Below are 14,930 nucleotides of genomic sequence, written 5' to 3'. Positions count from 1 at the left end.
AAATCATTTAGGCCATCACCGCTTTGCTTGTCTCTTGTCCCATCTACCCATCATTGCAAATTTGACAGAGGGACAGAATTCCTATTTACATCAATCTTGTTTCTCCAGAAAACATCACAAAAACCTAAACAGGTACATATTTAACAACTGAAAATACAAAACCATAACACAATCTGGTAAAATTAACTCCCTTCTGCTCCCCAACCCAAGGAATTAAGTGTGCTAGAAATAATTGTCTCTTACTTGGAAGTATGCATGGTTGTGTCCTGTGTTTAGAATAGTGGCTGTCTTACAAGTAGTGAAATCAATTGGACTATGAAAGAAGGATATATTTTGGGCCATAAACTGAACTCTAGTAGTACCAAACTATGAAAAAAAAAAAAAAAGGGAGAGATAAAACAAGCAAACTATATAACATATTCCTACACACAAATAAATAATTCTGCCTAATTTTTTTAATTACATAATGAGCAAATATATTTGTGTAAATACATAAATTGGAAGTATTCAAATAGGAAAACACAGCTTAAGTGAGAGACAAGATTTACTTAATCTACTGAACTTATCTAGATTCAGACTAAACAGACTCAACCCTACTGATATTTCTGGACTTATTTCAAGACCGATAAAAATATTTTAATTAAATTTAACAGCACAAACTTTATTAACTCCAAATGTGTGATCAGGACAAGATATTTCTGAGATATTAATAGCAGTAGAAACACAAATATTCTAATTTGCACGCATCCTGATTTACATATGGCAAACTTACAAGACTTCAAAAGAAGAGGAAGAAAAGAAAAATATCTACTAGGAAAAAAAAAAAACCAAAACCAAAAACAGGCTCATCAAAAGAAAGGGAAAAGTTTTCTTGGCTGCCAATAACAGTTCTAAAACATGTAGCCATTAGAATAGAGTGAAACAAAAAGTCTTTCTTCTTCATACTCCCCAGTATGCAACGTAAGACAACAAATAACTAACCAAATCTGAATGTCACTGTTTAGAAGACTACCCAGAACATTGCTTCTCAAATACCATGTTCAAATAACAACACAAAATTCAGTTAAGAGTCTGTTGCTAACTTGAAACTCTGAAACATACCGTCCCACACACACCTAGATTTTTATTCCTTTAATAAATAATATCTATCTAAAAAACTGTTGTATAACTTCTCAACATATGTTCAGTCAAACTAGGCAAAGCAAGCACAATATTAGCCCATAATATATAAGGACCATTAAGCTGTGATGCCAAAGGAAGAATATCATCAAAAGCAAGAAGGTGGTAAATTGTCTTTGCCTTGCTTTCTCCATCATGTCTTTGGAGCATATTGTTTAGTTAAACATGTTAAGTAAAAGCCATATAAAATTAAAATATTTTCATTAAAAAATAGACAATAATAGAAATATATTTAATGTATTACTTGTTTAAAGAAATCCCCACATTTTTCTTCTCTAAAGCGGCCACATGAATTGTTACCTTTGCAAAACATTTCAAGTGAATTGAATTTCCTTTGCGCACAGACAAGATGAATTGTCCTGTTTCTAGAGTGTTGAACCCTGGATGCCAAACAACTTCACACTCCACATCACTATAGGCCTCCACAAACCCTAAATATATGTACATAATTTAGATGTTATAGCATACACATGTACAACTGTCAAATTACACTGTATAATTAGAAATAGCAGATACATAAATGTGAAATGACCTTCTATTACTGCATGTAAGACTACATTTCTTAGGTGCTGAACAGTCTGATGAATTAAGCAAAATTAGGTCTTGGATTCTCATGACCATTGCATAAACTATTTATTAGCATCCTGCAGTAAAACATACTCAAAGTTTACTGGTATTTTTAGCCATGAATTACTCTAATGAAAACAAAAATAAAAGAACAGACTTTCTTGCAGAATAGTAACTTGGGGAAAGATTGTACACACTTTTTTGCTTGCAATTGAGTCTGAATTTGTTAGCAGAAATATCTTTTCTCAAGAATCAAAGCACACCAAATCCAATACAGTTAGAAGTTTGTTTTTTAATAATGGAGATCCAACATACCCCTGCAGAATATTATTTGTCAGTGAGAAGAAGGTAAAAGCTATACACACATGCAACAAACACTGATCCATGATGCAAATGCAGACCAATTCCAGACTGAACTCCATTTATGTTACTCAATCTTCATCAACTTTTTAGCAGCTTCATTCAGTGCTTTTGGAAAATTTCCTATCCTGATGAGCTGTATGATGTTGCTACCCCATTCTTGAAATGTCAGCAATCTGTGCTGAGAAAAATGTTTACACAAGCACTGCTGGCTGGTCATGGAAGCAGGGAGCATATATTCAGGGCAGGGCTTACACAGATAATGCTGCTGTGGTGCTCACTGTGACCTGATACTGTTTTAGGGACACACTGATATTGACAGAAATCTAAAAATATAGTTTATAGCATCAGCTAAATGTTTGTCTTATTTAAAGCTGTTGACATACAAGATGCATACACACACTGTATTTGCATAGCATACCTCTGATTGGCTTTATAGTAAATGCAGATTTTCTATCTCCAGTTACAGATTTCCAACTAAAGCTAGCAGGATAGTTTCTGGGATTGCACACCCTGACAGTTCTTCTAAACTCTGTCCCTGCTAGGCAACCAGGAACAGGAGTCAGAATCAGTTCCCTTGTAGACAGCTGAAGTTCAATAGGCATTGCATGTGCAACTACCAGCACATGTCCAATGTGTCGGTTGTTTATTTTGTAACTCAAAGATCTGTAACATGAAAATATATATCTCACAATATTTTTATGCATTTATTATGCATTACAGTCAGAGTTAAATTTACATGAAATATAACTACTAGCAAAAAAACACTTAACAACTGAGTGTGAACACATGGTTAAGACTTAAAGGATGATCAGCCTCACACAGTCATTTCAACATTAGAAAACAGAGAGTTAATACCAGCAGGCTAGAGAACAGGTTTTTTTTTTTACATTTTCTCAGGAGCTGCATGAAAAGACCTGAGCACGAATGCGAGTGATGCAATGCTAGTCTGGAAAGAAAACAGTATTTTCCATAGAAATTTCCCTAGTAAACACACCATAATAGAAAACCTTTTTCCCTGATACACTTCTAGCTAGATAAGGCTTTTCACAGGACAGATTTTTGTTTGTGGTTTAAAAAAAAAAAACAAGAAAAAGTACTGCATTAGGAAAATTTTGCAACATAAAACTGCACTGATCATTGCAATGTCCCCACAGATGAGTGTACACCATTAACAATTACTCTGACTACTTTAAAATCAGCCAGGTGATTTCTTAAAAAAATATTTTACTATTGTCAAGAAATGTGTAAATCAAGATGAATATAAAAAGCCTTACCTTTTAAACATTCCAACAGTGGTCGTCTCAAACACAACTGGAATATGAGTTTTTGTAAGAGGAGGCACCACCTGAGACAATGGAGATGTCTCCCTCAATTCCTCAACTTCCATCTCAATTTGTATCCAAATATGAACTGACAAGTTATTGATGACGTGCAGTTCTTTGGTTGTTGTAGAATACACACAAACCTCACCAAAATCTATAGTAGAAGGACCTGAATTATGTAAGAAAAAATATCCTCAACATTAAAAGGTGAAAGATAATGTAAGGAAACATAACTACTAAAATAATTTGATCAAATGCTTTAGTTCTTCAATTACAAACTTAGGCAGCTACAAAAATCCTGTAGTGGAACGAATTATCACTAAAATGTGGAAGTAAGCATCTCTCATGTTCTGTGAGCATTTTCAGCAATACAAGTCAAAAACCAGCAACGTTTATTTTTAAATTGTGCTTGTTTTAGTCAACTGATAAAACAGGAAATCAATGTGCTCACTAACAAGACTATTAATAACCATAAGTACTTCTTTTTGTTAAGCAGATATTTAAAAGGACAAATTACCACCAATTCACTGGAAGTTTATGTATGCAACCTGTTGGTTTGGTCCCTGATGTGTGACCATTTGGTTTAATAATTTATGTCATGTGATGGTCCACAGATTTACTCCCCTACCTAGTTTACTGCTATCACTAGCTTTTAGGCTGGTCTGTAAACTTTAGTGCTCATGGCACTAATCAAACATCTTAAGAAACTCTCAGCACTTTTTGTATTATTATGTTTGTCTTGTTCTACCTTTCCCCAACTGTATCAGTTTACACAGCTACACTATTCAAGTTCCGGCTTGCTGAAAATTTAAAAAAGCCCAGGAAGCACTGAAATTCTTTTTGCTGCTACAAAATTTTACTGAAAAAAAAAGCTGACCTTATAATAGACCTGTTGCAGTAACAAATGTTGTTAAGAAGTCACTAAGAAGTTCTATAAGGTGTTGCTCCCCATTACAGAACATTACCCTGAAATTATTTTGATGGAGGATCCTGAAGTTTTACTTTTTGGGGCCATCGAGCTTCACTGTGAATTCCCAGAAATATTCTGAGCACTTCCATGAATCTTGGTGATCTTAATGCTGGTCCAGATTCTATCCACTAACAAGGCCTAAAGGTATGAGCAACTGTCATACTATGCTGTGGTGATTTCTCTGTAAGAGGTTGTGGTATGAGCAGTCTTTAAAGAAAACTCTTCTTTAACATGTTCATACCTAATCATATCTCAGTATTTGCTGAGAATTACAAAGCTTTAGTGAAACACTACTGCAGGTCTCAAGCTGCCTACCAAATTAAACTGTTCTCTATTTAGGGTGAACATCTATAATCATAAATTGTGTTACTATACTTAAGTGTTTTTATAACAACTATATGTATTTAACAACTACTTGCATTTTGCAACCAAATTAAAAATCTTACCAATGAATATTTGATGAAGCTGTTTGTGTGTCAAAGTTAGATGACAATCTTCCTTTTCCTTGGTAGAATATGGCATGGGATTAAGCCAGCTCCAAACCTGTGATAAGCACAAGTCACTTCCTTAGAGCAGGATCAAAATTCTTGTGATTTTTTTATACGATAAACACATTATGCTAGCATACTACTCAAGTGTTTAACTTACTCCTTTGTTTGTAGATTTCGAAACAATTGCTGCCAATTCTCGACTAGTTAACAAGCAATTGTCATCTAAAGGAAGCATTCTGGACTGTGGTTTCTCCTTGGGAAAATCTGTGATTGAGATTTTTGGTGACTTAAGACCTTCCGCTGGTTTAATGCCTATGCTCACAGGAGTGTTATAAATATAAAACTGCCTACAGGGAAGGGAAAAAAAAAGCATGTGGAAATCTAAAAGTTTGAGCATTCCATGGCTACACATTAAATTATTTAATATTTTTAAACAAAACAATTAATATTTTAAGTAAGAATATTTCATTATTTAAAAAGCCCTGAAGCACAGAAAATACCTTGAAAATACTTATATTGTTTTGTTTTTTACTATAAGTCTAGAGGAGCAGTCAGATTAAAGGATTGTATCTGCTTCAGTCCACAGAATATATAATAATTTACATACTGAATCCATCACTTGGGGTGAGCTAAACATTCTAGTTGGAAATACAGATTTATTATATAAAGAGAATCCAAAACAATCAATGTTATGTTTTCTCCTATTAACCATAATCAAGTATTCTTAAACCTTGACACCTTAATTTATGTTTGCTTTAAGCTTAATTTCAAGTGCCCTGCCTCTATCCCTACATTTCACGCAGGAATTGATTTCTATGTGTCTAAATACTTGAAACACACAGGTTTTGAATGCATTATAAATTAAAGTCCCAATATCATAAGCATACTGGCATAGGACAAATTTAGGTATATGACTGGTGCCATTTAGTTAATTCTGCATGTATATTCACATATTTTGTGTATGAGCCTAAAGTATTTATTTACCTTTTAAAACAAGTCTTACCTAGCAGCCTCTTTCTCTAAGCGACGCTGTCTTAAACAGGAAATGAAGTTTATATAGTGTTTCCTATCTTCTTCTCTTAACAGTCTTTCAGAGTCAGTATAAGCAAATTCTGGGTCTACATAATTATATCTCTCAGTCTTTGTGAAAATAGTCCTAAATATTTAAAGATAATTGTAGTTTTATTACACATGTAAAATGATACTGGGTCTTGTTAGAATGAAAGCATAATTGATTTTGATACATACATATTTTATTCCAAACATTCTTTTTATCACAGCTGATTATTAATATTTGACCTTGTAAAGGCAACCATAAAAATGAAATATTTCAAGTCTAACAGCTACATTTGTAGTTTCACATAAGAAAACTCAATAAATTTATGTGCAAGAAACTTAAGAATGCAATGAATTTTAAAGTACTTTCAGCCTGAAAAAAAACTTAGCAAATTGTCATATGAGTAACCAATCTTGATCTACTATATGATACATATAAATGTGTGGGTTTAAATATTAGATTCACATAATTTTTACCTGTATGTTTTGTTCCATTCACTAGGCCTAAGGCTGGCTGCACGATCATTAGGAAAAGCTATAAGTGCATCATCCTTACAATTCCTGTTTTTCCGGTGAGTATGAATTTGTGTTTGGGTTGATTTAAGGATTGCCACAGGTGCTGTAACACTGAGCTGTCCCGTGCCACGAACTGCAAATTGTCCAGTTGCATTGGAAATCAAGGGTGTTAGACCTTCAAATTCAAATAAAACACAAACATAAATTAATATTTTCTAAACAAAATTCAAATTCTTAAAAACTATATCTAATTTACAACAGTCTGCCCAGCAGCACAACAGTCAGTCACCCATCCCTTAATGTTTTCTTCAGACAAGAGGGAAGAAGCCACTCACATCATGCCAAGAGCCAACTGCTTCCCTTGGCCTGGATCACACAAACAAACACCAGAGCTAAAACCAGCTGTGTCCAGCTGTGATGCTTGCACAGACACATCATCAGACACTCAAGAGCTGCCTGTCACCAGTGTCCTAAAGCTTGTCTTAGGGGCTGCAAACAGAGGCATGAATTTGGACAAAACCTCCCAAGGTAGAACAACTAAAAAGACAGCTCAGATTTGTTTCACTCTAGGTGTAGAAAAACATACATATGAACATTAAAGAGAAAATTATGGCAGAAATAAAGTTAAACTTCAACTGCTCTTTACTCCCTCACCTGCCAAAAAAAAAAAAAAAAATTGCTCATTAAAATATTTTCTTTTACCCACTTGAGCCTTTAATCAATCAACAAAAAAAATCAAAAACTGTATTCCATCTTCTAAGTCATAGATGTGATTACAGCTTTCACTGGCCAGAAAGGCACAGTTTGCAAGAAGCTTCATTCCTGTCTCTCCCCTGCCACCACCTGAATACAGAGACACAAGTACACCAACTCATCCACAGACACTGGGAGAAGATAAGAGGAAGATAGAGAACTATCTAGAAAAGGAACTGAAAAAACCAAAATCTCCTCCACACTTCAATGAAGCTTACAAGCAAAACACAGATATCCCTCATAACATTTTTATAAACCTGCAAATGGGACCAGAATGGGGACATTAATAGAGGAAATGGTAGACAAGAGTATGTAGAAAGCCTGAAAAACCCAAGCACTACATCAAATTTTTGATCCAGAAAAAAAACCCAAACGTTTCTTCTAATTGGTTTCTGAAGCAGGAAAACTGAACCAGCTCCGGATTTCACAAATAAAACAAAGAAATTGCCAGAGTTCAGTTTCTCATCAACTGTTGACAGCCATGGATTGGAAATACCTTCCTGAAAGTAGAAGGAATGCCCAGTGCTTTATCAACCATTCTGGTACTTGTAGGAAGAACAGCACTTTATCATGAATTACTGTGTAACTTCTACTTTTTATTCTCCCACAATGGAAAAAAAATGGGTATTGCCTTCCTGTTTCTCATTAGGGAGTACATCCCCGAGTTGACAGCAGCTAAAGAGAACTCATGTTCCCCTCCTGATCTACACACAGCCACCACATGCACCAGTGCACAGGTCAGGCGACTGCACTGGTGCTGCAGCAGCCGCAGCACATTTGATGTAAGAAAAAAATCATGTTTGCCATGACAGGGTTATAATCCAGCTTAGTCAAATCTACTGCAAAGTGATTGTTCGTGGAAAACATTTGGAACACAAAGAACAAATTACAGGATAATTATTGCATATCCTGAGACTCTTTATGCTGGCACAGGCTTCACAGGATGGGAACAGTCAGTGGACACAGGACTGGTAGCAGGCTGTATGAACTGGCAAATTCAGCTGGCAGTAGTAACTTTGAAGCAATGAAGAACATCCTGTTACCATCCTAGCTCTTCCTGTGCTTTACATATCTCTCAGTTTACTCCTGAAACATCTTGGCAGTGTGCAGTGGCATCACTTGCAAAAAACTGAACCTTATCAAAGTCAGGTAATCATATTATGAAAATTTATGCTTTAGTAATTCAATTTTTTATACAGTTATGGGAGGGTGTACCATTATTTCAGCAGTCTTATGGGACATATGTCATACAACTGAGCATTCCCTCCAGACCCAAAGAGATACTACTTTTTACAAGCAAACTAAAAATAGCAAAAAAATCTCTTTTAAAATATTATAAATGTACTTTTAAAACATTTTATTGTTTGTGACTTAAGTTTTTAGCATCTTACCAGGATTAATTGTGAATACAATGCTTGTTTGTTTAGATTTGCACACACCAAGTAAGGTCAAATATATTTGATGAAAGGATTTTGTCTTCAAAACCTCTACATTATTTTTATCTACTCCTGTACCAATGATATCAATAATTTGCTTCATCTCAAATGCTCCTATTTGATGTGGAGAAAATGAAATCGTCACTTCCTGGAAAAGAAAACTCATTATGAGACATATGAGACAATATAGAGTCAAGTTTTGTGTAATTCTGTATATGATTGAGTCCCTGAGTCACTTCTCTCCACACTTACCTCTAAGACAGGTATTCTAAACTGGGCTTGCAGAATATGCCACGAGGCACATAAAAATTAGCAATATAAGGTAACATAAAAATGTGACACATAAGAACACAAAGTCTCAGTTGTTCTGTTCAGTTCTGAGAGAAACCTTGTGCCCTGACTTACTGGTTTGGGAAATTGTAAATATTTCCATATTTGACTTATTTTTTGGCAAAGTTTCTTCCATTGAAAGAAATTTTACATTACTTGAATATTTGTGATTTACTGAAACAAATTAAAAATAACAAATTAAAAGTATCCTTCAAAAATACTTGAGTTTAAGTCAATCTTTTTAAATCAGTAAAATTAAATCCAAAATTACAGATATGAAAAACCCTAGCAAAGTTGTCTTAGTACTCCAGTCTTTTTTCCTAATTTAAAATAATATTTGTTGCTTTCTGGAGTAAGAAAAGAACATTAAGAGACTGTACAAAATAAAAAATATATATATTTGCCTGGTATTAAATGCCATTATTATTGAAATGAAATTCCTCTGGTTTACTTTCAAGAAATTCCACTGCTAACCACTGTACAATAAACTGCACAGTTACATAACCTAAGAGAAAAAGGGAGTTACCTTTTCAGATTTTCGTTTAAGTTTTCCTCTTTCAGGAGAAATATTGAAGTGAGCAGTCTTGCGGAAGCTGAACGTTACTGGTAGGAACTCGGATTCATTCCTCATTGTGCACACAACTTGTGCTTGCTCACCCAAATAACAGTCCTTAAAATGAATTACTCTTCCTGGCTTAAAAGTTAATACCACAGGAAACCCAGAACCCATCAAAGCTAAGTCCACGTGATGAGAAAAACTCCCTGAATCAGACAAACACAAAAACAAGCAAACAAACAAAACCCCTCTCACACCCATTATCTCACTAACAGGAAAGTCATGCTGTAGTTGTACAGTCACAAAAACAAAATAATACTATAAACCAGTATGTTTTATAATGCAGTTTTTATAAACCTAACACAGAGATCTTTACTTATAACAGCTGTTAGATAATGCATTTCCTCAGTGAGAAAGTTGAGGATGATCAAATGTGCACTTGAAAATGCACAAAACTGGTATTACCAAAGTGTTAGTGACTTGCAAATGGCTGAGGGTGTTTCATTTCCTTCAGATATTTACATTTATATTTATTATAATTTATAATTAAGTGATAGGTGCGTCATGACACACATAAATCGCTCCTCTCTACTCACTGTTCAAAGAGGTTTTAAAGCTGAAGCATTCAAGACGCAAGTTAATTTATTTGTGTTGATATAAATAAACAAAAAAGGCAGATTTACCATAAAACTTAAGACAACCAAGAATTTTTTTAAGGGGTTTTTTTTTTTTTAAAAAAATATATATATACAATTTTGTCATCCATAGATACATTTCTGATGGTGACTGTACATTTTTAACATACTTGTGGTTGCTGTGGCACCACCACTGAGGTTCTGCAGACAGTCACCTCTCTCCCCAACGGCTTCAAATCTCAGAAACAGGACATAATCTTGAATCAGTGATGCATCATTCACTTCAAACTCTCTTTCAAATTTTCTGCAAGAGTCACAAACTCGAATTAAAAGATGGGAAAGAACAATAAACCTCCAAATTCAACCCACAAAAAATCAAGACATATTTTTGAATATCCAGTCTAGCTTCTTTGTTGTAACAGCTTGAACAAATGATCTTTATATTTCCTACCAGAAAATGCAAATAGTAAAAAAACTCAGCTCATCAACATCTATGTGTTTATTATACTAGTAATTTGATATCTTTTCCAGTCTACAACAGTTTTCTAAACTAGTATCACATGCATACTGTATTGAGTTTAAGTAAGGGAAAATGGCAAGGGCACATTTGCTTTTTCTTTTCCTTATCCAAGAGGAACTGTTTCTTTGTTTAGTTTTTGCTTTAGTTTTGGGTTGTTTGTTTTGGTTTTTTTTAATGATATGACAGCTCTCCAAAATATTTCACTCTCTTGATAGTTAATATACGGGAAAATCTAATAAAATTCTTATTCTCACAAAATCATCTTAGCCAATTCTTGATTCAAATACACCCCTAGGGTATTATAAAACATAAAATCACAGAAACACTTCAGGCTTTGCTTTCTTATTTGCAGAATCACACCAAGAAATTTTGTTTAACACACATAAATACTTAAGAAGTTACTCAGAAATAATTTGCAGACATATTAACTCAAAATTATTTTCTCTAACACAGCTCTTGCAGAACAGCATAGACCAACCAACTTGTGTGCATGTGTGTGATACCATTTAATTGGTATCACTCACTCACTCTGGACTAAAGCAGATTGTAATCAAAGATTTCTCATGAGGCAGCAAAGTTCCCTGATTGGGAAAGCACAAGATCAAGGTGGAAACATCTACATCTTTATTTTTCAGGCTTAAGTCGTGTAGAACAGCATCTGTATTCCCCTGAAGATCTGTCCCCTAAAAACAAAAAACAAAATATGGAATATTTCAGCCTGTTTTGCTTTCCCTTTTGTGTTTTTTTTCCTTCTGTACATTTTCATGCATAACAAACAGAAAGACATAACACAGGAAATAGCAGACACATAGTTACACAGCACATGGCTATTTAAGCGATTTTTAAATCCATTTCATGTCAATATCTTGAATTCTCTTTTTTAAACATGATTTTCAGGTTATTTCACTATCTGAGAAAAACAAGTGAAATCACAGATTATTAATATCTTAGAACTCAAATTGTATTTTGATAACTCCTAGTAAACAATAATTGGAAAACTCAATTCTAGGGTTAAATTGAAATAAAAAAACGTGTTGGTTGGACAGACATTTCAGAAAGCCCATTGATCAATATGACATAGTAAACAAGCCTAGAAAATGAATGCTGAGAAATAAAAAATGCAAAAGAAGAAATGAAAACAAGTTTTCAACTAAAATAAAAACCAGAGCAGTTCCTTACCATCTCTCCTCCAATGGCATTGTCTTCCAGTACTGCTACCCAATCCACACACTCAGACCTTTCATTGTATAAATATATTTTTTCAGTCTTTGAAGTTCCAAAGTAAAGGGGTCCAAAGTTAATGCACTTCAGTGCTTTTCCACAAGACACTCCAAGAACTTTAAGAGCTTGTTCAACCACAACACCTTTGATCCATACTTCAGTGCAGCCACGACTTTCCAACTCCACTCTTCCAGAAAGAGCAGCAAGCAGCAACAGGTAATGTAGGGAAGTATTAGAAATAATCAGATTGGTTAGTTTGCTTTGTATTAGAATCTGTGCCAAAAAAAAAGACCCAATCCAAGCATTCAAAATACTGCTTTCCATAGATAAACTAAGGGGGAGAGCAGGCTAAGTGAGATGTCCTTGACAGTGTTTTAACAGGAACATCACCAATCAGGAAAAATCACACATTTCATGGTAGAGTTCTGGGTTTGCTTTGGTTTGGTTTCTGACTTTTTTAAAATGTTTGAAACTATAAGAGTGGCATCTGCAAAGAATTAGGAGGTGTTCAGAGGCAATATATACTGCTCTTATCCCTCGCAGTCTTTGTATCTAAATACCAATTTTAGCATATTTTCTTGTGTGGAAATTTAAATTTAAGCTAATTTTCTTGTAGAGAACTGGAGCTAGAAGTTCATCTGAATAAGGATGAAAAAACTGCAGCTGTTCCTGCCTGGAAGCTTGATCTTGATGATTCCACAAATCACCAAAACGAAACAACCAACAAATCAACCACACCCTATTCCCACATTGCCCAGAGAAGTTGTGGGCTCCCCACCACTGGAAGTGTTCAGGGACAGACTGGATGGGGCTCTGAGCAACCTGCTCTGGTGGAAAGTCCCTGCTCATGGCAGAGGGGTTGGAAATACAGGATTTTAAAGTCCCTTCCAAGCCAAACCATGCTGGGATAATAGGATTCCATAAGGTATGCATTTAAAAGCAATCTACTCCAGTGTTGCAAATACATTCCATTCAGTGAAAATAAGATACACTAAAGAACACCCCAATGTTTCTGAGACTCCTGAAACACAAAGTTAAAAGAAAACATGGAGTTACAGAAGGTAAGAAAATTAAGGAACACAGTATGTGCAGAAAAGTAAAAGATAAAAAAGCTCCTGGTTATTTTTATTCAGAGAAATGCGCAAACATCCCAAATCATTACAAATTATGAAAGATTTTTATTAGCTTGGCCAGGTATACAATTTATGGATCACTTTTCCACGGATTTAATACAATAATCAATTTAATTAAATAAAACTAAATATTAAAGACAGCAGCTGACACTTAGGAACCTAGTGCCTTTAGATAAACATTCATAGTAAAGACTAGAATTAAAAACAGACAAAAATGGGATTTATAGATAGAGACATATTTCTTCAGTCATACACTCACTTCATCATTTCTTTGATGACTCCAGGTACATCTGTGCAGATATCCACTTTAATCTTCCTTACAGATTTTGGCTTTACCACTCCTCTGGCAGGTTTTATATTAAGCAGGACAACCCCATCATATGTTACTCTAAATACACCTAAAAAAAATCAGAGCAATTAACAGAATACTATACAATATAAAGCCATAGATTTATATGCCTCTATTACACACTTGACATTACACAACACATAATGCAGATGTTTACAAGCAGTATTTCTTCCTATGAAAACAGGAAACATAGTTAACCTTTTTACTATTAAGCTACTCTTTAGCTATTTCCAAGCAAGACTAAATCATTATCTCCAGGCTTCCTTTAATTATTACACCCACATGTCCAATTCCATTTTGCAAGCTGTGATTGTAACAGGAAAGGTATTCACATTCCAAACTAAAGTGGCTATATCATGAAGTAGCTGTAAATAACATCAGCAAATTAAACAAAGCTCTAAGAAGGTACAATAGCCAAAAAGTTAAGTGCATAATGCAGGGTAACAAGAGCTCCTATTATTTGGTCCATACCCAACACAAGATGCTGCAGATGAGAACTGCAAATATTTCTAGGTTATAAAAATATTTAACCAACAACATTAATCATCTGACATTATTCATGGACACAAAGAAATTGTTTCAAATGTACAAAAAATGCACTCTTTGATTTCATATAAGAGATAATCTCTGATAGGAGATCAGAAGCAGGAACAAAGGATTCCTTTAGGACATGGAATAAGAGGTCAAATGTGTCTCAGGCCAGCACAGAGCACTTCCTGCTCACAGCATTTACGTGCTGCCTGTTACTGTGACCTGCTGTGTTATGATTTACAGATCCTACAAAACACAGATTCAGCTGCTCTTCCCTTGTCTGTCCCCAAGATATCCTTTACTGACCATCACCTTCTTTCTAATTTTCATCTAATCCTATAGAACTCCACCATGCAGCCTGCATGTATCATGCAACAGAGTTTACAACCAGAAAGTTCCCTACACTGAATGAAAAAACAATCATCATGCAACTTAGTTGTAGATGCATATATACTGTAGGTTATCTCTTTAGGTTTTCTTTACCTAATAATAATTTCTCAAAGTAGTAAGTTAACATATATGAGAAAGATGATTATATAATCTACATACTACATCTTTAAGATGAACAGGTTAGGAAAAACACCCACACTAAGTTCTCCTTTTACTTCATGGGAGAAAAAAAAAAAAAAGATCTGCTTCATCTAGACAGAATTTATTTTACTTTTAATTTTTTTTGGCGAGGGGGGGAGTTTAATATTGGAACTCGGTGTTTCTGCAATCATGTCTTTTCTCTTGGTACAATATTTCATATGAAAATCTAGGAGACAAACGTTCCCAGAACTTTGGCCTAATGCAAAAAAAAAAAAAAAAAAATAGTCTTTAATGTAACGAGCAGCTGTAGAAATGAAGACCAAAAATAATTAACTGCCTTAAATTTGTTGTTTAAAACTCAGCACAGTTGCCACCCTGCCCCTGGAGAAAGGTGTCTGCAACTTTGTCCAGTGCAAAAGGCAGTCAAACAGGTTATTTGGATCATTTAAGCATTCTTATGCTCCTTTGTCC

General features: G+C 34.6%; 1 protein-coding gene across 1 annotated transcript in view; it reads right to left on the bottom strand.

The window, feature by feature from the left end:
* Nucleotides 1-14,930, bottom strand: part of CFAP47 (cilia and flagella associated protein 47) — a 262,195-nt gene that overhangs the window by 241,612 nt on the left and 5,653 nt on the right. Inside the window, 14 exon segments of the mRNA XM_058829276.1 lie at nt 244-366; nt 1,480-1,610; nt 2,528-2,772; nt 3,384-3,600; nt 4,848-4,944; nt 5,050-5,239; nt 5,896-6,048; nt 6,426-6,639; nt 8,609-8,801; nt 9,510-9,745; nt 10,345-10,478; nt 11,223-11,377; nt 11,874-12,102; nt 13,308-13,446. Coding sequence (XP_058685259.1) covers nt 244-366; nt 1,480-1,610; nt 2,528-2,772; nt 3,384-3,600; nt 4,848-4,944; nt 5,050-5,239; nt 5,896-6,048; nt 6,426-6,639; nt 8,609-8,801; nt 9,510-9,745; nt 10,345-10,478; nt 11,223-11,377; nt 11,874-12,102; nt 13,308-13,446 — 2,456 coding nt within the window.

The sequence above is a fragment of the Poecile atricapillus genome, chromosome 1 (assembly GCF_030490865.1).
Source record: "Poecile atricapillus isolate bPoeAtr1 chromosome 1, bPoeAtr1.hap1, whole genome shotgun sequence".
Taxonomy (NCBI): domain Eukaryota; kingdom Metazoa; phylum Chordata; class Aves; order Passeriformes; family Paridae; genus Poecile; species Poecile atricapillus.
This window is presented reverse-complemented; position numbering and strand designations above follow the sequence as displayed.